At 64.8% G+C, this 22997-nt stretch overlaps 1 protein-coding gene across 1 annotated transcript; it reads right to left on the minus strand.

Moving 5' to 3' along the window:
• Positions 1-1392: 1392 nt before the first annotated feature.
• Positions 1393-19512, minus strand: ADSS1 (adenylosuccinate synthase 1). Its single transcript, XM_060149466.1, has 13 exons — positions 19252-19512; positions 12397-12499; positions 9351-9413; positions 8528-8578; positions 8235-8301; positions 6984-7091; positions 6806-6887; positions 6165-6291; positions 5583-5737; positions 4745-4869; positions 3168-3265; positions 1866-2015; positions 1393-1793 (listed from the first exon to the last, which is right to left on the minus strand). Exons 1-13 carry the CDS (start codon positions 19441-19443, stop codon positions 1741-1743), a joined length of 1374 nt encoding a protein of 457 aa, XP_060005449.1. The 5' UTR covers positions 19444-19512; the 3' UTR covers positions 1393-1740.
• Positions 19513-22997: the final 3485 nt, after the last annotated feature.

Below are 22997 nucleotides of genomic sequence, written 5' to 3' on the forward strand. Positions count from 1 at the left end.
CGAGGAAGCTGGTCCGCACGCGTGCCCCTGACACCTTTCAAACCACTGAAGGCTGTTCTCGGCGCTGCTTGGAAAAGTTCGCTGGCAGGTGTGCAGCCACACACCCGATCTGTGGCCCTTTCACCCAACATGCTGTCACATGAGTTTGGGACTCCGTGGTGCAAGCCGGTGACACCGGACCCTGCGGAACCGCCCGGGGCCGGCAGGGCCCATGGGAAGCAAGCCGGGTTGGCAGCGGCCCAATGTCAGTGAACCCAGCTGGCATCCTCAGCTCTAAAAAGCTAGGATTTAGGGCTTCCCTGGTGGCGCGGTGGTTAAGAATCCACCTGCCAACCCAGGAGACACAGGTCCGAGCCCTGGTCTGGGAAGATCCCACATGCCGCGGAGCAGCTAAGCCCGTGCGCCACAACTACTGAAGCCCACGTGCCTAGAGACAGCGCTTCGCAACAAGAGAACCCACCGTAATGAGAAGCCCGTGCACCGCAACAAAGAGTAACCCCCGATCGCCACAACTAGAGGAAGCCCGCGCGCAGCAATGAAGACCCAAAGCAGCCAAAAATAAATAAATAAATAGTTAAAAAAAAAAACAAACCTAGGATTTAAGCCCAGCAGACTCTAGGTCTCTCCATATGTATAATCCCTTCCCTCTCTGAAATGATACCAAAAGACCTGTTATTTTTCTAAACTTACCCCAAACTGTGAAGGGTTAAGGAAGCTACCACTCGGCTTCCGGTTGAGCAGAGACTACCTCAGGCTCTTTGCAGCTTCAGCCAGTTGAGAAGCGGCTTCCTAGCCCAGGGGACTCAGGAGGGATGCGGCCAGTGGCTGTCCCACCGAAATGGAGGGCACTGCTGGTTGCGGGGAAGGGCTCGGGGCGCTAGGGTGAATCTGTTGGAGTGTTTGGTTCTGGAAAACCTGTTTAATGCCCGTGGTCTCTCTTCCCTGGGCTGGTTGCATTTTGTGGTCTGAGCAAACTCACGGCTTGGCTTCATGACACGAAAATGTGTGTCAGGGCTTCCCTGGTGGCGCAGTGGTTAAGAATCCGCCTGCCAATGCAGGGGACACGGGTTCGACCCCTGGTCTGGGAAGATCCCACATGCCGCGGAGCAACTAAGCCCGTGCGCCACAGCTACTGAGCCCGTGCGCCTGTGCTCCGCAACAAGAGAAGCCACCGCGATGACAGGCCCACGCACCGCAACGAAGAGTAGCCCCCACTCGCCACAACTAGAGGAAGCCCGCGCACAGCAACGAAGACCCAACGCAGCCAAAAATAAATAAATAAATAAATCTATTAAAAAACAAAAGAAAATGTGTGTCACCCAGACTGCTGATGTGGCAAAGTGGCTCCTTCCAGCGTTTAAAAGTCAAAATGACGACGACAGAGGCAGAACAAAACAGGCACTGCTCGCTACCGTTCAGCGGCAGTCGGATTTGTTTATTACTAAACGGCTCCAACCGGGCATACAACCATGTGACAATTCACGTGCCATAAAAGGTCTCTGTTTTGAGCGCTTCGGCTCATTGAAATAGCAGATTTTAAAATGTACCCAACACTGGTTTTCAGATGTTTCAAGTTGTAGAAATCAGTGGGTGGAGCTGAAGGCTTAAAGAGAAATATAAAAGTACAGAAAATAGTTTTCAAATCTCTTTGTTTACGGCGTTGGTTTTGCTGGCTGGGGAAAGAACACTACTGTGGCTGCTGGCGTGGACGTGGCCTGCCGGGATCAGCTCTGTCTTTGTCTAAAACAGCTGGATCATCGAATCTCTGGATTTGCCAACGCCAACCCATTTCACTGAAAGGGAAAGGGGAGGTTCAGCCCAGGGCACGGCGTGGAGAGGGGGCAGCCAGGGCTCAGGGCACCCACCTGCCACTCCAACGTGGTTCTCCACAAACCGGATATAGTTCTGGGCCTGTGGGGGCAGATCCTCCCACTTCCTGGCGCCCGTAGTGTCCGCCTTCCACCCAGGCAGCGTCTCATACTCCACCTCCACCTTCTGCAGAATCTCCTGGTTGGCTGGGGACACACAGGGCGGGGGTGAACCACGTGCTGTGGACAGTAGCTCGGCCACGGGGCCGGGACCCCCAGCCTGGGGTCCGCTTGCCCCGGGACTCAGAGGCGGGAAAGGCAAGCCGCCCTGCTTGGTTTACTCAGGGGGTTGGGGTGGTTCTCGGACACTGGCTGTACCCCTTCCAGCCCAGGGGACATGCCACCCTGGACACGGATTCACTACGCGCTCTGCTGCAACGTCCACAGCGATCATCAGAGGAACTCTGAGGCCCCCGCTTGGAAATTCTAAGGGGATCTAGGGTCCTGAAGTGTCAAGAGGTCCTAAAGGATCTATATCCCCCTCCTCAGCGCAGGGACCCCACTTGGCGGGGCCTCCAGGGCTACAGCAGACACCAACCACCCCTTATCGTCAGAAGATGCTGCAAGGGGCCGTCCACTGCAAGGGCCCTGGATGCACTCCAAGTTCGAATGCTCCCCTGAGCCCTCTCGAAGCTCAGGGTCAGTAGGGCTGGGGCACACTGGCCGAGCGGACGCACGGGGCTCCCACAGCCGCCGGTGCTGGCGGGTGTACACACGTGCTGGGGGTGGGGCAGCGGGGGTCAGCTCGCCCATGGCCACTGGTGAGGGTGGGGTCACGTGTCCCCGGTGCAGATGCACAAGTAACTGTGACCCCAGGAAAACAGCACTGCCTTTATGCTTTTTAAAAGAAAGGGTGCTTCCTTGGTCACAGAAACTCCAGTTAGAACCTTAAGGAGTCTAACCAAAAATGTATGTTTTCTTAGGTCAAAGTCGTCTTCCTATTTGCCCAGAGCTTTGAGCGTCCAGACCTGACATCGGCTATTTCAGGTGAGTCCCCAGCTCCCGGGAGGTGGGCCTTGACCCCAGGCTCCTGAGGGTCCCCCAGGGTCCCGGGGTCAGGCCGGTCCCTCTGAGCCCTTCCCAGACCATGGATGCCTGGCAACTGCCCCAAGGCCCGGCCAGGCCTCCCATCGGGGTGAGAACCTGCCACAGACAGAATCGGGATGAGTCTCCCAGACACGCACTGACCCCGCGTGTTCAACACGTACACCCTGTCCCCTCGCCCCAGAAACCACGGGTCACGTCTGTTCCCAGGTCCCGCGAGACAGGCCAAGGACAGGCAAGCCGCCGTGCTCGTACCTGGGAAGTAGGGGATCCGCTTCCCGCTGAGCTTGTACGCAATGCCGACTTTAATCTCGTCCAGGACGTCCAGGATGTCCAGCTTCGTTAAGGCCAGCCTGTCCAGAACCACAGTGAGAAGCCGAGCAGCGCTCAGCTACGCCGTCATTTCTCCTGTCGGGCTCCACCCCTTGCTTCTCCTCTACTTGCCAGGAATCGAGAGGAGGATGGAAAAGGCCGCCCATGGCCAGGCTGGAACCCAGCTCCAACCACCTGGCCCACCTGGCCCTGAGCACCCCGTGGGGACCCCGATCTGGTGGCCTTGTCCTTTCTGCCCTTCTCACGGCCGCGTTGAGGGTCTGGGCATGTGAGCCTTGTGCCCGTCCATGCCCCTCTGACCCGGGAGACCCCGAGCCCGGGCCGAGACCACCGGTGCCCATGACGTCGTCCACCCCTGAGGGTCTCCCGCACCGTCCGCCCAGGGCCAGGGAGCCCAGGCTTCATGCAAGTTTCTCCCTTTCCTTTCCTCATCTCTGCACGGCCAGGCCTCAAGGGCCTCTGGGTGGGTGTCCCTGGGCTTCCCGAGCCCACGTGGGCCACCGTGCGCAGCGCCACTGCCCTGACCCGGGCTGGGCTGTTACCCTCGGGGCCCCGGGAGGCTGCATCTCCCCGTTTTGCACACAAGGACTGCGGGCCGGGGGCCTCCGACCCCGTGTCCTCGGCCACTTCGTCCCTGTGCCTCCCGCGGACGGACGGCCCACACACACCGAGCGCAGCTGTGGTTAACTCGTGGGCCGTGCGCTGTGACAAGCGTGCACCTCGCACCCTGGCCCGTCTTTCTGGGGAGGAAGCAGGAAGCCCTCCGTTCGCATGAAGCCCCTCATTTCCCCGGGCAAGGTCTGAGCCGCCGGAACCACAACCATCACCAAGAGCAGCCCGGCTGCCTGGCTGGTCTCGGGGGCACTGTGGGGGGCCCGCCCTGCCCCCTGGGGGTACTGCTTCGGAGGAGGGGGGCTCCTGCTCCCGGCCCCCTCGGGGTCATCTTCCTGTCCACAGCCTCACAGACCGGGGCCCCAGAGCCGGGGGGACCTGCGGAGGCCCCCGAGGGGCTGTAAACCCAGCTGGCCGCTCTCCAGGACCAGCGCAGGCTGCGTCCTCACGGCCGCCTCTCTGCGGGGTCTCGCAAGCTTCAAGCGTCGCCTCTCCTGCCGGGGGTCCGTTCTGCCCCCTTCTTGGGAGCCCAGTGTCACCCCGGGGGTTTGGGGGAAGTGAAGTGATGGCGTTTGCCACTGGCACGGCTCGTGGGGGAGCCCCAGCCCTGTCTGTGCCCAGGAGGAGATGCAGGGCTGGCCGCAGGGCCAGCTCCAAGGTGCCCCGCGTGGGCCTCCACGTCACCCCACTGTGGCCACGCCGTGGAGAAGGGTCTCCCTCGGGTGACATCACCCTACGTGGGGAGACGGTGGCCCTGAGCCCCGAGGCCCAGCTCCCCTGCTCCCATCATGTCTGGGGACTCAGGGTCAGACCCCGGGGTGGGCGGACCCCGGGCTGGGCGGGCACCCGGTGGGCTCAGTAGCAGATGTGCCGCAAGTACCGCTTACGCGGTGAACCCGTTGACCATGTGGGCGTATCTGAGGGCCATCAGGTCCAGCCAGCCACAGCGCCTCTTCCTGCCCGTGGTCACGCCCCACTCGTGGCCGCGGCTCTGCAGCAGGTCACCGATCTCCTGCGTGGGGACAGAGAGGGCCCGGTGCCACGGGAAAGGGAGCATGCGCCCGGCTGCCTGGCGCTCACAGCGCCTCCCCTGCCCTCCCCTCCGACCCCCCTGCGGCCCCTGACGATAACCCCCCTCACGCCTGCTTCCCTGGTCCCCGGCACACCTGCCCCAGCTGAGGCCCCACAGGTAGGGCCGCGCTCACCAGCACCTACTTCCTGGGCCTCGTGGGCAGGTGCGGGTGGATGGACCCGGCCCTGCAGCTGAGCATCGGGCAGGCGTGTGTTTATTTCTCAGGAGTCCCATCCCTGTCCCTGCGCCTCATTCAAGCCCCTTCCCACTCTGGCTCTCAGACACCTGCCCAGGACAAGAGTCTCGGGTGCTCGCCGGCCATGAGGGCACAAGGCCAGGTGAGGGGAAGGCTGGCGGTGTCCTGAGCTTCCAGAAACACCCACGAGGCTGGAGAGCAGCTTGCCGGGCGGGGTGGGGGGTTGCTTCTGGCCCTGCTCTAGCTTGCCTGAGACCAAACCCAGGCGGACTCAGGCCCTCAAGGACGAAGGTGGCCTGTGTCCCTGAGAACGGAGCAGAGACACAGCTCCCGGTGCCCTTCCCGAGCCGAGGGGCTCCGCTGTGTACGGCCACGGCGCGGCAGCGTCCTGCACCTCATAGCCTCCCCAGGCCCCTCCACCAGGTGCCCACGCCATCCCGCGGGGCTGGGCACTCACGTTGATCTGCTCGGTGGGGAAGGCGCCGATGCCCACGCGTGTGGTGTAGGCCTTCACCACGCCGTAGACCTCGCCTATGTTCTGCGGGGGGATGCCCAGGCCGGTGCATACGCCGCCCACCGTGCAGTTGGATGACGTCACAAAGGGGTAGGTCCCTGTGAGACAGCCGGTCAGGCCCCCACCCCGCAGATCACCCGGGCCCAGGGGTCCCCCTTGGCAGGGTCTCCAGGGGGACCATCCCGGGGGAGTGGCCGGCATGGGGCACGGTGGGTGTGAGCTGGGGGGAGGGGTTGGACGGTGCGTGCCTCCCCGGCCTGCGCCTTGCGGCCTCGGTGCTGGTGTGTCCCTGGGTCAGGGACAGGGTGGACAGAGGCCCACGTGGGGCAGTTGGGCCCCGCCGGTCTCTCTCGCCCTCCCTCCCTCCCCTCCAGCCCAGCTTCTCCCTTCTCCTCTCTCGGCTGAAGTTAGGGAAACGAGGGCGGTACGTTTCCTGGGCACGGCCGGCAGCGCGGCCATGGAGGCAGGCCGCACCACGCCTGTCTCTGAAAGGCGGGGTTTGTGGGGAAGTGGCCGTGGATGTACCGAAGTCAATGTCGAGGAGGGCTGCATTGGCGCCTTCCACGAGGATTTTCTTGGGGGCGCCGTGGAGCGCCTCGTACATGAAGTAAACGCCATCTCGGACCATGGGTCGGATCCGCTCAGCGAAGCCCTGGGGGAAGGGGGAAGATGCAGGAACTAGGGTGTCCACCCAGCTCTGGCCTCCTCCCCACAGCCTCTCTTTTCCAGCAAATTCCTGCCCAGCGAGGGGCTCGGTCTGCAGGTGTCCCCGCTCGTCCCGCCCTGTCACATTTACAGCCCCAGACGAGGGTGGAGGAGCTGGGGTCCCAGCCCTGGAAACTTCCAGAAGGGCTCTGCGCTGACATCCTCCTGTCTCCCGCCTGCCCCTGCCCCAGACATACAGGGTCGGCCTCCGTCCCCCAGCACATCTGGGGCAGTTTCCTCAGAGAGGAGGCGAGGGCCCAGGCCAGCAGGTGAGCCCCTGGCCTGCTGAGAACGGCACCATGAGCACGGCTGGCCAGGAGGCGCCCACGGGAGGCCCGCAGCCCCCAAGCCCAGGCGACCTGTGATAACGCGACAGGTGCACTGCACGGATGTGCACGGACGGTCGGTGGGACGCGGACCCTCGGCGGGCTCGGCCCTGATGCCGAGGTGCCCGGCTGTACCTTGAGCCTTTTGAGTTGACCTTCAACGTCTATTTCCAAAGTGGGGAACATGGACTGGTGCTGATGGGCCAGGTTCTTGAACCTGCAGAAGCGACAACGACTGAGACCCCCGGCCCCCTGGAGCCCTGCGCCCACCTCCCTGGCCAGGCTCCCCTGGGGTCACGGACAGGTCAGGTACCGGGTGGAGAATTCGTCAAAGTCTGACAGGAGGTCACAGATACGGAGGCCCGTGCGGGCCGCTTTGGATGAGTAGGCCGGTCCAATCCCCTTCCTGGTGGTGCCGATGCTAAAAGACAGGCCACAGGCTGTGAACTCGGGTCGCCCAGGCCAGCCTGCCCGGGGCCTGGGGGAGGAGCCTGGGAACACAGGTTCCCCGGCCAGCCCCTCAGGCCTCAGTTTCCAGCCCCAGAAATCAAGGTCGAGCTGGGTGGCATCTGAGGGTCCCTCCCGGCAGCAGCACCCGGGGGTCTGGGACGGCCATGAGAACCACGGGACATCTCACGGGGCCAGCTTCCAGGGACCCGGGGCTGCGGTGGTGGCACGCGGGTCTGAGTCCCAGCCCTGACCCTCCCCTACCCCCCCCTCTGAGGCCCAGTGCCCAGTGGTGCCCTCCCCGGCCTGTCTGCCTTCTGCCCTAGCTTCCCTCTTGCCTGGCACGGAGGCTGCTGCTCCGGGACTGGAACCCAGCTGTGCCCATCCTCTACGCTCTGCCCGCCACAGCCCAGCCAGGCTCAGCATTGCCACCTGCACGTGGCCAAGCCCTGTGCGTGTGCGTGCATGTTTGTACGTGCATATGCTCCATGGGAGTGGGTGTGCACCTGTGTATGAGCACGTGCAGCGTGTGAAATGTGTGCAGCGCATACACGCGCGCACATACGTGTGTGCCGTGTGAGTGCATGTGGTGCGTGCACATTTGTGTGCAGACATGCGTGCACCGGTGTGTGTATGTACGTGTGCGCTTGTGGACGAGCGTGTGCACAGTGTGAATGTGGGCAGTGCAGGCGCGTGTGCACGTGTGTGTGAGAGGCAGTACTCTGGTCTGCTGCATGCCTGTCCCGGCTTTGAGAACCGTCCCCGGCCCCTTCTAACAAGTATCTCTGGAGAACCAGTGAACGGCCACCGAGAGCTGGTGGGCAGGACGGGGTGCCGTGACAGAGCTATGGTCAAGGCTGGCTTGCGACCCCAGCAGGGGTGGGGGGGCGCAGCAGGCGACAGACAGCACGGGCACTCCGCGGGGTGGAGGCCGGGGAGGACGGCGCGGCCCCGGGGAGAGGCGGCTCACTTGGGCTTCGGGGCCAGCGAGGCCTGGGGTGAACCGACGGGCACCATCCTCGGGGGCTTCGGGTGGACGCACGCTCCCCACCCCACACGCCCCCAGCTCTCCATCCATGGACTCGAGGGCCACGAGCTGAGCACACGCGCTACTCACTTCTTGCCCTCCTGGGCCTGCCTCTGCACCTCCTGGAGCCCATCCACCGCCTGGTGAAAATCGAACACTGCCGGCCGGGCCGGCGGGGGCACCACGAGCGGGAGAGACAGACGGTTACAGGGCCTCCGGGGATGCACTGGGGTCCCCCGGGCCTCAATCTCCCCATCTGCCAGTGGGGGCAGTGATCCCGACCTGGCACCCCCGGAAGCCCTTGGAGAAGGCCTGGGGGAGCCCCAGGCCATGGTGGGGAGGGGGCGTCATTCACAGGCGGGCAGGGAGGGCCTGAGACTCACCGAGGTGGGCCCGGTCAGAGAGGATGAGCCTCTTCTCCCAGTCCTTCAGGCCTGCGGACACGGCACGTGGTTGGCCACGGGCCACAGAGTCACCTCCAGTCAGCGGCGGGCCCTCCCCATGGTGGCCTCTCTGGGGGGTGGTCCTGGGCCCTCCCCCCAGGGACGTCCACCCACGTGCCCACGGCGAGCCTGTCTCCCCGTGGGGTCTCCGTCCCGGCACCTCCTGGTGCCCGCGTCCCAGGGCCAGGGCCCCACTCGCTCTCTTCATGCCTGCGCTGAGCCCTGAGGCCGAGGCTATGCCTCCTCCACGGCATCTCAGGGCTGCTGTGTCATCATCTTGCCTCTAAACAGTCACTGGGGTCCCACTTGCCCAGATGCCTGGCTGGTGGCCTCGGTCACTGCCTGCCAGCCTCCTGCCCCTGAACAGCCCCCAGAGACCACATTCTTCCCTGCTTGCGTGGTCGGTCCAATGGTCCCCAGTCTCAGCCAGACATCAGGGACATATTCCAGGTTCCAGGGCTCCTTCCTGGACAGCCTGGTCTTTATCTCCCAGTGCCACCTGTCCCCAGTGTCACGAAAGCTCCCCTGCGACACTGAGGCTGTGACCTGGAGCCGGAGTTTGGGGCCGCTGGACTGCCCGCTCCCAGCTTCCTGCACAGACAGAGCCAGCAGGCCCAGGCAGGGGGCCAGCCGTGGAAGCCGCCCCACCTGCCCACCTGCCGCCGCCCTCAGGAGAAACCACATGGCGAGCCACCCGGCAACTTGGCCGCTGGGAACATGCACGTGTCCTGGGCGGGGCGGGTCTGCGGGGACATGGGCCTACCTTTCTTCTCATTCTTTTCTGCTTCTTCGAACAAGCCTGGTAAGTGGACAACCACTCCGTTGCCTGCAACACAGACACAAGACTGAATCGCATCACGGACGCGGGGGCCTTACGTTTAAAACAGCACAGGGACTTCCCTGGCGGTCCAGCGGTTAAGACTTCACCTTCCAATGCAGGGGGGGCGGGTTCAATCCCTGGTCGGGGAGCTAAGATCCCACATGCTTCATAACCAAAAAACCAAAACATAAAACAGGAGCCATACTGTTAACAAATTCAATAAAGACTTTAAAAGTGGTCCACATAAAAAAAAAATCTAAAAACAAAAACAGGGACTTCCCTGGTGACCTAGTGGTTAAGAATCCGCCTGCCAATGCAGGGGACACGGGTTCAATCCCTGGTCCGGGAAGATCCCACCTGCCGTGGAGCAACTAAGCCCGTGCACCACAACTACTGAGCCTGCGCTCTAGAGCCCGCAAGTCACAACTACTGAGCCCGTGTGCCACAACTACTGAAGCCTGCGTGCCTAGAGCCCTCGCTCCACAACAAGAGAAGCCACCGAAATGAGAACCCCGCGCACCGCAACGAAGAGTAGCCCCCGCTCGCCGCAACTAGAGGAAGCCTGCGCACAGCAATGAAGACCCAACACAGCCAAAAATAAATTAATTTTAAAAATAAAATAAAATGGCCTATTTTTAAAATAAATAAATAAAAACAAAAACAGCATGAAATTCGCGCTCCCACGTTCATTGCAGCATCGTTCAAAATAGCTAAGATGGGGAAGCAACCCAGGCGTCCATCAACAGGCGGATGGGGTTCATCCACATGATAGGATATTATCCAGCCTTAGAAAGGAAGGTAATTCTGACACAGGTGGTAACATGGATGAACTTCGAGGACACTATATAAAGTGAAATAAGCCAGACGCTCAAGGACACATTCTGTGTGATCCACGTGTATGAGGTCCATAGAGAAGTCAGACTCATGGAGACGGGGGCAGGGGCTGGAGAGGGAAAGGGGGAGTGAGTATTTAATGGGGACAGAGTTTCCGTTTAGGGAGATGACACAGTTCTGCAGACAGATGGTGGTGAAGGCTGCACAACGTGAACGTACTTAACGCTGCCGAACTGCACAATTAAAAATGGCTAAGATGGTCAGTTTATATTACGTACATTTTATCACAACAAAGAAAACGGTCAAAACAAAACAAAAACCATCATGAAGCATTTACGGAGACAGCAGATCAGTGGTTGTCGGGGGTGGGGGGGAGGGGGGAGGAGAAACTCCTCAGGGGGAGGAAAATGTTCTAGAACTGAATCGCGATGGAGGTACGGTCGTACCCTCACAGGGGTGAACTTCATGGTACGTACGTTATACCTCAATAAAGCTGTTACGTTTTATTTAAGTGGCATAGAAATGGGAAAGCAGGAGGTGCGGAGAAATGCAGCCTCCAGCCGTTCCTCGGACCCAAGCAGGGCCTCGGGGGAGCCACGCTTCCCCATCCACGTAAAACTGAAGTAGGGTCTACAGAGGGCGGAGGCTGAGGCCAGGGAAGGAAGGCGCTCACCAAGGTCACGAGGTCACCGTGGGCCCAGGCTAAAGCCAACGCTGGCCCCTTCCTCTAAGACCAAAACCAGCTGGGCAGGGCCCCCGCTGCCTTCCTGGGAGGAGCCCGTCCCCTGAGCACCCGGATTGGCCGAGGGAGACGGGACATGGGTCCAGACGGGAGTGACTCAGACCGAGCACAAAAGGTCACCTAAATGCCACGAGTCCTGAAACGGCCGTGACCCGGGCTGGAGGCAGCCGTGTGAGCGCCAGCTCGTTCTGCCCTTGCTAAGGGGCTTCCCGCTGCCGCCGCCGTCTGGCCGTGCTGACCGCCAAGCTGAGCCCTTGCCCATGCTCCCCGGTGACCGCTGGCCCCCCCACCCCCAGCCCCTTGGAGACTGGGCAGAGCGCCCCTGGTCGAGCGGTGCCTCCTTGGCCTCGTTTCCCTCCCGGAGGGGCCTGGGGCCCAGCAACCGAGGCTGGCGCTGAGCAGCTTCCTGCAGCAAAGCCCCAGCCCCTGGGCGTGGGGTCCCGGGTGAGCTGGCGTCCTCGCTCCCTGTCCTCACCCACGGCGGAGGCTCCGGGAGACCCTTTCCTCCTGCTCAGCCTGACTGCCCACTGCCCTGCGGCCCCTCTGCCGCCGTGTCCCTGGGCCCACGTGCAGGGCCAGACCCCCTACCACCGCCGGGCACACACCTGCCGCGCCACCCCGGCTCCCCAGCTTCCCAGCCAGCGAGGGGGCGGGGCAGATAAGTCACGAGTGTGGGCCTGCCCAGGCGTGGAAAGAGCCAGAAGGAAAAGTACCAGGAGCTGCCAGAGCGTGTCCCATGGGGGGTGGGCAGCAGAAGGCAATGGGAAGGGGCCGAGGGGAGGCGCCACAGAGGGGCCCGAGCAGGCCAGGGACAGCTTCCCTGCACAGACCCGTCTCCAGCGACGCGGCGGGGAGCCAGGCCCGAGCCCGCTCGCACGCTCACTTGAGGACACGCACAGGAGCACGCACACACAGTACCTGCACGCACGCACGCACACGCTCACACTCACGCACCTTCGCACGCAGACTCATACACATGCACGCTCGCACGTGCGCTCGCTCACAGACAGGCACACGGGCCTGTACACACACACTGCGGGAGTCTGGGCGCTCAGAGGAGCCTCCCGCACTCTCCCTCCCTCTGGACCAGGCTGGGTGGGGTCCTGGGCTCTGGGAGGGGCTCTGAGGACAGATCCGGGTCAGAGGCCTCTGCGAGGGCTCCCGCTTGAGGCGGGGACCTTGGACCTTGAACCTCCCGGCCCAGGGCCGAGGCCCCGCTGAGGTTATTCCCTCCTGCCCAGGAGCACCTGGTCCTCACGCTGGGCAGGGCAGGGGGGACGGGGGTCCAGCCCAGCTCTCCGGCTGCATCCAGGCCTCACACCGGGCCCTTGGGCTGGATGACGTCCCAGGTCTCTCCTGCTCACACACTCAGGATCCCAGGCTGGGGTGGGGCGGGGCAGGGCGGGCACTCACCGATGAAGGACATGGCCTTGGTGTTGATGATGCCGCTGGGCAGCAGATGGAAGTCGTACTCCTTGCCGTCCACCACCACGGTGTGGCCCGCATTGTTGCCCCCCTGGGAACAGAAAACAAACTGGCTCAGCACCCAGGAGCCCAGGGGCCTGGACCCACCCTGGGCAGGCCTGCCCGGCAACCGGCCTCGCTGCAGGCAGCTCTAAATGCAGGCGCTCAGGAGTCCCCTCTGGGCTGCCCGGGGTGGTGTCCTGTCCCCCAACGAGTGTGAGGTGCCGTCCATGCTTGGACTTGGGGAGTTTGGTCCAGTGGTCGGCTCTGATGCACGTCTTGGGTGCTGGCTTAGGGCCCTGCTCCTGGGATGGAGTGAAGGGGCCTGGCCAGGGGACCGGGTCCAAGAGAGGGGCTGGCCCACACCCAGGACCGTCACGTGCCACTGCTTCAGGGAGGCTGGCTAGTGCAGCCCCGAAGCTGCGGACACACTCAGAGCCCTGCCTGCCCTGCCCATGAGTCCCTCTGGGGGTTCGTCCTCTGATGCAGGAATGAGGGGCCCAACCATCCTGGGAAGCAAACCCAGGCCCCCATGGCCCTTGCTGCCACACAGCCCGAGCTCCGGGGAAGCAGAGGACAGGCCAGGCAGCACAGCCCTTCTGGGGCCGGGTGAGGGGACTAGGTGCTGGCATGGGCCAGCAGGGCCAGGGCCCCTCACCCTCTCAGCAGGGACTCTCCCTGGGGCCTGTGTCTCCCATCTAAGAATAAAGAGAGAAAAACCACTCTGCGGCTGTCGGGGCTGAGTCGGGGGAGCCAGGGGAAGGCCCTGCCCTTGAGGGGCACCGGCCTCCAGTCCCAGTTCCGGCCACTAGCGGACAGCGTGGGCCCCAGCACGTGGGTCCCCAGAGCCAGTGAGCAGGGCCCAGGGAGGGGCACATTCCGGCTGGTGCCAGAGGCCGTGGGCCTGCTCTGTGGGGCCCTCTCTGTCCCCAGAGCCTCGGAGCCCAGCCCGGCTCCACCTTCCCGGCTGAATCTCCTGCAGAAGCACACGCCTGTCTGCGGAGGCTCTCCACGGCTGGGCCTCCGTCCTCCACGCCCCGCTGTCCCCCAGCCTTGTGGAGGCAGCCGTGGCTGCTGGCTGTGAGGCCTTCAGCCCCGCCTCCGCAGGGCCCGGCAGGGTGGGGCGCCCCCGATACGAGGCCTCTCCTCGCCCGGTGCAGGCAGGGCTGAATGAGGGCGGCCCCCTCCCGCCAGGAGCACCTACTCCTCAGGCTGGGGATGGATGAAACTTACACGTCTCCCGGGCCCCCCCCCACCGAGATGGCCCAGGCTGGGGGCGCAGGCGCCAGGAGACCCGGCCAGGGCCTCTTCCACCTGGACCTCACCGCACCCCCGGGTAATTTAAGAAGTGGGGCCAGAGCCCAACGTCACCCACAACACCCCTTTCGCCCTGGGGCTCGGCCGCGATCTGTGCCAGGCGGCCCCACCACGGCCCGGCTAGCAGCCCCTTCCACGGCGGTCCCTGGACACCCTAGCGTTCCACTTGTCAAACGCACGCGGGGAGGCCTGTCTGGCCTGACACGGGGGTTGGGGGACTGGGGTGGGTTTGCCTCTAGTTGACTCCTGGGGTCGCTGCGATGCTGCCGTGCATCCCTGAGGCCCCGCTGCACGACGGCGCTGGGTCCCACGGCTCAGCCGCCCCCCGAAGGCCGACAACGGCTGGAGGCCAGACTGCCGCCTCCCCAGGTGCCCCGAGCCAGGTGGTTGGCTGCGGGAACTGAGCGCAGGCTCTGAACAAATGACGCGGAAAGCAGAAGGACAAAGGGCACGACGGGGGGCTGGGGGCCAAGGAGGGGGTGCCCTGTGAGCAAGGGCAGGCAGGCGGTGTCAGGCCATGGGGGGCTCGGATGCAGACTGTGCTGGGGGGTGAACTGGGGGGGCCGCCACGGAGGGAGACAGGGAAGGGAGCTGATGCTGACGAGGTGTGGGGGGCGGGGGAGTAGGGCAGTGGGCTCAGCCTTGACCATCTGAGTCACCGTGACTGATGGGCCCTGGGCTTGGGGGTCAACTGTGCCCCCCCGAGACCTCTGTCCTTGCTCTGCCCTTGCCTCAGTACACGTGCAGTGAGTTCCCTCACGTGAGGTTCTCCGCGGAGTTCACACCCAGGGTCAGGTTTCCCACCGTAGGTGGGTCAGCCCACGGTGCGTGGCCTCCTTTGACAGATGGGTAAACTGAGGTCCCAAGAAAGGAGTTTGCAGCAGAGCCCAAGCTAGACCAGATGGCAGCTTGCAGATGCTCTCCCCGTATGCCAGACATCCCCCCCCAGCCGCATCCTGCCTGCCTTGGTGGGGGTCCAGACGGCCCGCCTCCCTCCCCTGCTCTCGAGTGCCCAGTGCCAACGCCAGCTGGCCTGAGCACACACCACATTTGTTTGGGGTAAACACCAGCGCCTAGGAACAGGTGCAGGCCACTGTGGGCCTGTGGGAGGCAGGTGGCCCTGCCGGCCACGGGGCCTAGGCGTCAGGTCACAGTCCACTCGCAGGGCCGTGAGCCAGCCCTGGACGCTGAGCCCGGGGTGTGCTGCCCCGCAGGGCGCACCTCCCAGCAGCTGTGCAGAGGTCCAGGTGACCGCCCAGAGAGGCCCCCGTCTGCCCTCTCCTGGCCGCACAGTCAGGGGTGAGGTCAGGGCAGGCCACCCCACCTGCCCTCCTAAGGCCCCAGCCCCGCAGGCCCAGTCCGGCGGGCTCTGCAGGGCCTTCGTTCCTGGGTGGGCAGGTTCTGGAAGCTCCGTGCCCGGGGCCCCGCGTGCGTGAGCTGGAGCTGGCCTCACCCCTCTTCCGTGTCCCGGGGGACGCTCAGGGCTCTCCCAGCCTCCAGGTTCTCCCCTCGTGACGCAGCTTTGGGTCAGGCACAGCTCTGAGCGCCCAGGGTTGCTGAAACCACCCCTGCGGCCTGGCCGGTTACTCAAACTCCCTGGTGGGCGCTCCTGCCCGTTGCTTCCCTGGCCGCAGGGATCTAAGAAAGGGGGCCTCTCGCTCAGGGACACAGGAACGGGGCCAAGGCCAACCCACTGGGGTATCTGACCAGCCCCGACCCCACCTGCCTCTGCAGGTGTCCTTCCAGCCCACCCTCTCTGGGGGCAGAGGTTGAGTGCGGGGCGACTGTCTCCGAGGCCCTTAAGCTGCTCCCATGCCGCAGGGTGTGGCCACGGGCGGGGCAGCGGCAGGAGCTGCGGGTGTTATCGGGGCGGGTGCAGCACCGCAGCGAGGGGCCAGCTCTCCGGCTGGAGCCCCTTGTGAACTGCCCCCACCCCCAGCAGGGTCGGGGTGAAACCATGGAGTGCACGCACCCAGGCCGCCCTCAGCTCCCTGTGTGTCTGCTCTGCTGGCGGGCTCCTGCCGTTCATTCGTTCACCCACTCATTCACTCATCCCAAACTGAGCTACTCTGTCCCATGAGGCACTGGGGTGAGGCCTGGAGGGAGGAGGGCGCGGGGGACTGGGCGACCCTGCGGAGGCCCTCCCCCTGGAGCACTGCTGGGGGGCCGGTGTCATCGGAGGGTGTACATGTGGAAGGGGGCTGCTTCTGGAACAACACCAGGTATTTTCCCCACTCTCCCTCCCCCTCGGAGGCTCCTGGACTAGCCTGGGGCTCCAGGTGAGGCATTTCCCAGTCGCCCTCCCAGGAAGAGGGGACCCAGAGCACCAACAAGCCACAGGACGCGGCCCCCAACGAGTGAGACCACCGTGCCCATCGCCACAGCTCCCTGGGGACTGACGGCGGCGCTCCCCCGGGGAAACCCGCCCGCGCCCTTGTGCCAAGCCGAGCTGTCTTACTGCCCTTGGAAGGAGGGGCATCTGAAACCCTGCCCAGTGCGTGCGAAGGCCTCGGGGTCCTGGGCGGGGGCCCAAAGCCTGACGAAGGCAACTCTGGGAATGGAAGGAGGGCTGGCAGCGAGGCCCGACGGCCAGGCCAGGTGTGTGAGCTCTTAGGCTCCTATCTGGACCACGGAGGCGGAGCGGGGGGGGGGGGGGGGGCGGCGGAGGGGGATGGCAAACAGCAGGAAGGACGCTCAGCAGACATGGAAAGCTGGAGCCCAGGGGAAGGGCGGGGACTCCCAGGGAGTGAGCGGAGCCCTCGGCCGTCCGTGCAAAGAGCAGAGGGGGTATGAGGCGCCAGCGCGGGGAGGCCGCTGATGGATGGGCGCTGGGGTCTCTGCCGCGGCGCTGCGGCAGGAGCTGAACCAGAGAGAGGAAAGCGGGAGGCTGCGCGGCCATCCCTGAGCCCAGGGGGCTGGGCTGCGAATGAGGAGAGAAGGGAGCCAGCCCTGGGGCAGACCGGGGGCCCAGGCTGCAGAAGGGTTGCTGCTGGTGAAGGGCAGGGCTGCGCACCCTCCATTCGGGGAGAGGGGAGGCTGCCAGGAAAGGGGGCCTAGAGTCAAAGAAAACAGCAGGAGGGGCCTAAGGCCTGAGTCTCTGGACCGTAAGGAAGGTCTTGGGGGTCTTGGGGTGCTTGCTGACCACAGGCCCCAAACCACTGAGATGGGAAGAAACGAGGATGGCCACTGGGGGCATGGGTGGCTCTGGCCCCAGGCCGCCTCTGGGCAGGAGGAAAGTGAGTCCAGGTGAGCCAGGTGGACAAAGGCCACCAAAGGGCTTCCCACTTGTACCAGAGCCAAGACGGAAGACAGGCCTGCTGGTGGCAGAGGGTGAGCAGAGGCAGGACCAGAGCCGGGGACCAGGGCAGCCACGGGGGTAGCAGCTGCCACTCAGGATGGCCCCCGGCCCAGGTGACAGACCAGGGGACCCTTCCGGCCACTGGGGCCGGCTGGCTTTAGCCCTTCTAGGCAGCCACCAGACGGGCCCCAGCCCACCCCCTGCACGCGACCCCACCGACAGCTTCCCTGGCCCCTCGCTCCCAAGCTCGGACCAGCTCCTGGGGTCAAGGTGCCGTGTGAAGGCGAAGACCCTGGGCTTCCCGCATACACGCTCTAAGTAAAAGCAGCCTTCCCGGGGCAGGGGCTGGACCCTCCCCGTGCTAGCCCGACGCCCAGCGCTGTTGCCATGCGGGTGTGGCACACGTGAGGGCCCATAAGCGCTACGTATTCCAACTGCTCAACTCCTCTGAGGCCCCGCCTCACCAGCTTGTTTGGAGGCTGGAGAGGAGAAACCCCAGTGGGCTCCCAGAACAGCTGGGAATTATTCCCACATGTTGCAGAGCAGAGGCCTGCAGGTGGAAATGATGTCAGCTGATGTCAGTTGATGTCAGTTGGAGAATATGAATGGGGGAGAGGGTGACTAGGGGGCCCCCCAGGCGGTTGGGGGGTCCAGCCTGCTCTGCCCTTGGCTGGTCCTGTCCAGCGATGGAAGAGGGCAGGGCCTGGCCTGCTGACCCAGGTGGTAGAGCAGGGAGGGCCTCATTCCAGAACCATCTCCACAGCCAGGACATCCCGGTGGCTTCAAGATGAGGGCTCTCACGGGTACCTGCAAAGCCCCGAGGTCACTTCGAGGAGGGGAGACGGCCACAGGCGGGTGGGCGAGGCTGACCAGAGCTGGCAGGTCACACGGAGGGCCCTGGGCATCATTGCTGGAGCAGACAGGCCCCAGGAGGGGATGCCCTGAGCTGGGGAGGGAGGAGAGTGGGCATGGACCACGCGCCCGGCTGCAGGGTCCAGGGGAGAGGAGCGGATTTGCTCGCTGGGCTTAGGGCAGAGAGAGGGTGGGAGACTTCTCGCCACCCCAGGAAGCACCTTCCAGGAACCCACTGTCTGCGTCAGGCAGGAGTGGTCCGGATGGCAGCGTCTTCCCCAGGCCCGGCACGTTGGTCTCCCCTGGGGCGCCGGAGCCCCAGGCCGCCTGGCGGGAGCTCAGGAATGAGGCCACAGAGCCAGGGAGGAGGAGCTCGGAGGGCGCCCCTTCCTCACTTTTGGCGGCGTTCCCGCCCGTGGCTGCAAACCCTGGCAGCGCCAATGCACGCACCCCAAAGCTGACCCCTCTGCACCCCGAGCTGTAGGTCAGCCCATGGCAGCAAGCATGGCACGGGGCCCCAAGGGACTGCCCGGTGGCAGTCAGGACAGACGGGGTGCAGAGAGCAGCCCGCAGCCGGCAGAGGCCCCGCCCTGGGCCCTCAGGGGACGGAGCTTGTGTCTGGCCTCCTGGCTGGCACTGCCAGCCACGGGGTCGCCCCGGCCGTAAGTCCGAGGCTCCCCCCTCTCTTCCTTGTCCCTGCTCTGCCTGCCGTCAGGACCTGGCCCGCTGTCCTGCCCTGGCCTCTGCCTCTGCTTGGCTGACCCTCCAGGGCCACCCCTCTCAGAGGGGCCTTGTTGGCTCCCACCCTGGGCTCTGGGCACTCAGCCTCCTCGGCGTGCACTGACCCCTTGTGGTCAGCCAGCCCTGTCCCAGACCCAGACAGAACCAGGAAGGGAGGGTGTCTCCGTGGCCCTCAAACCACTGGGAAGCTGGGGTCCCTGCCCCCCACACTGCAGGGCCCAGTGTCACACCCACGGCACACCCCACCCCCTGAGGATCCGGTGTCCCCAACTCAGCGACTTGTATTTATAGCTCTGCCCCTGGCCCACTGCCCTGGGGGGTGGGGCTGGTGGGGAAGGCGGGGTCCCTGGGGGAGGCAGTGGGGGAGGGAAGCGTGTGCTCCCATGAGTGGCAGGGGGCTGTGAGCGGGTGGTGTGTGCGTGTGAGGGGGCGGGGGTGGCGGCTGGGAAGGGTGTCCCGGGAGGGGAGGCGTCCAAGAGGCGTGTCCCTGGAGGGCTGGAGGGCAGGGAGGACAGGGTCCGTCTGGGTCCGAGGGGAGGGGAGGGGAGGGGGGCTCGCTGGGCGGGTGGGGGAGGGACCCGGCGCCCGGCCCGCACCTGGAAGCGGCTGATGATGTCGGCGTCCGTGGCCAGCAGGTCCACCACCTTGCCTTTGCCCTCGTCCCCCCACTGCGCGCCCAGCACCACGGTCACCCGGGAGCCGGTGGTCGCCGCCTCGTGCTGCAGCCGCCCCCGCTTGACGCCGCCTGCGGCGGGGGGCCGGTCGTTGGAGGCTCGGGTCCCCGACATGCTGGCTCAACTCTTCCGCTGCGCTGGACCGCCCGAGAGCCCGCCGCACCAGGGCGCCGCGCCATTAAAAGGAACCGGCCGGGGGCGGGGGGCGGGGCCGGGGGCGGGCTCTCGGGCGCCGTGACGCTCCGCCGTGACCTCCAGGCCGCCGGGTCCCGCCCCCGCAACCACCCGGAACCGGGTGGGGCCGCGGGCCGGGCCAGGGTTGGGGGGGGCGCAAGGCCCGACGGCGCGCTACGAGGTCCCTCCACGCGGCCAGGCCGGGGGAGCCCCGGGAATGCTCTTGGGGGCTATCGCGCTCGCCTTCCCCGAGGCGAGGCCTGGACGCCGCGACCCAGCCCGCCGGCCACGCTAGGTCCAGGACCTCGGCGTTCCAGAAACCGCGGGGGTCCTCTCCAGGGCGGGAGTGCGGTTTGCCAAAGGGGAGCTGCGTCTTTGCGCCCCACTCGGGGTGTACGGGGTGCGCACCTGCCCCGCGGTGAACCCGGGTTCTCCAGACTGGCGCGGGCGCCCTCTGGTGGGCGCAGAGAGAGGACAGAGTGTCTCCCCCACCAACGTCCCCCCTCCCCTCGCCCTCCCATATGGGCAGGGGCCCCGGCGTCTGGCACTGGGCACCCTGGTATCACAGGCGGGCTAAATCCAGGAGCCCGGCTGCCCTCGGGTCTCAGGGCCCTGAGTCCAGGGAGAAGGGACGGTGCCGTCAGGTCACCTGGTTGGGCACTGGAGTGGCCAGTGATGCACTCCAGCCGCACTGGGCCGGGGTGTCTAAGAGGCCCCACCAGACCTCCTCCCTGCCTCAGCCTGTGCAGGGACTGGGTGCCCAGAGAGGGTGCACCATGGGCTGCTGGGCTCCTGTGTTCCCAGCGGAGTGAACGCCCGCTCTACCCTGCCACATACACACCCTAAGTGGACTTGGGCTTGGACACGACTGGCCCTACGGATCAGAGAAGGGGCGAGGGATGGGCCCCTGGGGGTAGGAGTGTCCTGTTAGGCCCCTGCCCCAGAGCTGGGAGCCAGTGCCCCTGGTTCCTTTCCTGGGGGGACTCTCAGTGCAGAGGGGCCTGGAGCCTGTCCACTGGCCTCTGCCCAGGGCTCAGAGAGCCACTGAGCTCCCTGGGCTTCCAAGCCAGAGGCAGGGGACCAGATACTCCCCAGGAGCAAGGGAGTGGACCCTGGGCTTGTCACGGACTCCTGGAGAGTCAGTGCTTCACGCCCCAGCACCGCTGCACCTGCTCCTCCGCCCCCCTCCCCCCACCCCTGCACCCTCCAGCCCCCTGGGCTCCTGGCCAGAGCCCTGGCGCCGACCCTAGGCAGGGCTCTTGGCCCCTCCGTGCCCCAGTCCGTCTTCTCTCACGTGGGGACCAGGGCTTACAAGCAGGGTGTGAGGCCTCCTTGGATGACAGTGACGGAGCGCGGGTGGGCAGCACCCCACCCCCGCCCTTCCGTGGGCCACCAGCCCCGGGAATCGGCTGCAGCAGGGTCAGGAGGGCCGGGTGCCAGGCTCTGAAGCCACCGCGGGCTGAGGAGGCTGAGGATGGGGCGAACCGTGGGCTGGCCAGGGCGGGCTGTGGCGGGGGCGGAGTGTTTCAGGGAGTGAGGGCGTGGGAGGCTGGCTGTGTCGACTAGGAGGGGGCGGGATTGTAGCGGGAGGGACCAAAAGCGTTCTGGGAGATTTCTTTGTTGTCTCCGGATGCAGGAGTTGAGCTTTGGGATGGCCCCCAGGAGCCCTGGAGAGGTCACATCAAAGGGGGGCGGTGGCGATGCTTCTGTCCACCACTGGGTGGCGCTGAAGGCCCCAGGCGGGGAGTGCTGGCTCCGAGCCCTTCCTGCGGGAGACCGGGGCTCTGGGCCAGCGGGTGTGAGATGGAGGCTCAGGGGGGCCCAGGGGGCACCGTGGGGGTTCAGATGGGCTCTGCAGGGCCAGACGCTGGCCGGGGCACCAACTCCCCCAAGCCCGGGTCTATAAATAGCCAGTAGGCCTGGGGGGAGTCGGGCTTTTCTATAAACAGCCCTGTCCAGGCCCAGCAGCTGGGGCCCTGCCAGTCACATGGCCCAGCCCAAATTAGAACAGCCCCCTGCAGAAATGCACAGGCTCGGCTGCCCAGGGTTCCCACCTCACGTCATACGTGGTGCCCCAGGACGCAGGTGCCCCTGGAGCTCGAAGCAGTGCACCGGCAGGAGCGGGAACGGGCGCGGCCGCTTTGGAGAACAGCTTGGCAAATTCTTAAGAAGCTGAACATAAACTTGCCGTATGACCCAGCCACTCTCGTTTCAGGAATCGAACCCTGAGAAACGAAAGCACACGGGCAGCACACACGTGCTCACGGCAGCGCTGCCTCACGTGGAGACCACCGGAACGTCCACAGGTGAGCGGATGAACGTGTGGTCTGGCCACAGGACAGAACATTCCTCAGCCACACGGAAGAACGGAGTCCTGACACACTACAGCCCGGCTAAATCTCAAAAACATGCTGAACCGCCACAGAAGGCCACTTATTGTCTGATCCCGCTTCCGTGAAGTGTCCACGGGAAGCCAGTCCGTAGCGACAGGAGGCACTTCAGTGGTTGCTGGGGTTGGGGGAGGGGGAACGGGGAGCGGCTGCCACATCGGGGATGCGGGGACTTTGGGGGCATGATGGAAATATACTAAAAGTGGGTCACGGTAATGACTGCAGTATCTTGTAAATCTGCTGGAATTACATACACTTACAACAGGTGAGGTTTATGTCTGTAAATTACGGCCCCGTAGAGCTGTGCTCATCTCACCACTGTCCTGGACCTTGCCCCGATTCTAGGGGCTCTGTGGGAGCAGGCAGGGCCCCTCAGGCCCACCCCTCCCACTGTCCCCCCCTCCCCTGATCCATCCACCTGTCCACCCATGCACACAGCCACCTATGTGCTAATGTAGCCATACCCCCCTCTACCCATTTACCCACCCTCTCACTCCCCCCCCGTCTGTCCATCCACCTGTCTGTCCATCATCCATCCACCCATCCACCCACCCGCATCATCACAGCCACTGTGATCAAACCACACCCACCCACGGCTTCTGAATACAACACAGGCACGTGCTGGGCAAGCTTCGCTCTTTATTGGCCAAAGTTCCTCCAGTCTCAGCAGCACACAGCGGGGGATGGGGAGGATGGGGGGGCGAGCGCAGTGTGGGCAGGGGCCCACGGGGTCAGAGACGGGAGCCCCTCTGGCTAGATCCGTCCGGTCCCCTAGGCCTGGATCCCGGCCTCCCCTCAGCCCAGCCGGGTCTGGAGGTGGGAGCAGCAGCTCGCAGGGCGGGTTGTGCTGTCCATGAGGGGACCAGGTCCTGGCTGTGGCCACAAGGGCAGACCCCTCCCTGCCTCAGGGCTGGAGATGCTAGGATGCGTGTCAACTCCATGGGGTCCCCCCCCCTTCTGAGTAGAGGGACGCTGGCCCTCCCATGCACTGTCAGACAGCCTGCCTCTACCCAAAGGCCCTGGGGTCCTCTCACCCACCTACCTATCCCCGACTGGGCCACCACAGAACTGTGGAAACGCATAAACAATCCCATTTCAGTGAAA

The sequence above is a fragment of the Lagenorhynchus albirostris genome, chromosome 1, assembly GCF_949774975.1.
Source record: "Lagenorhynchus albirostris chromosome 1, mLagAlb1.1, whole genome shotgun sequence".
In the NCBI taxonomy this organism is placed as follows: Eukaryota; Metazoa; Chordata; class Mammalia; order Artiodactyla; family Delphinidae; genus Lagenorhynchus; species Lagenorhynchus albirostris.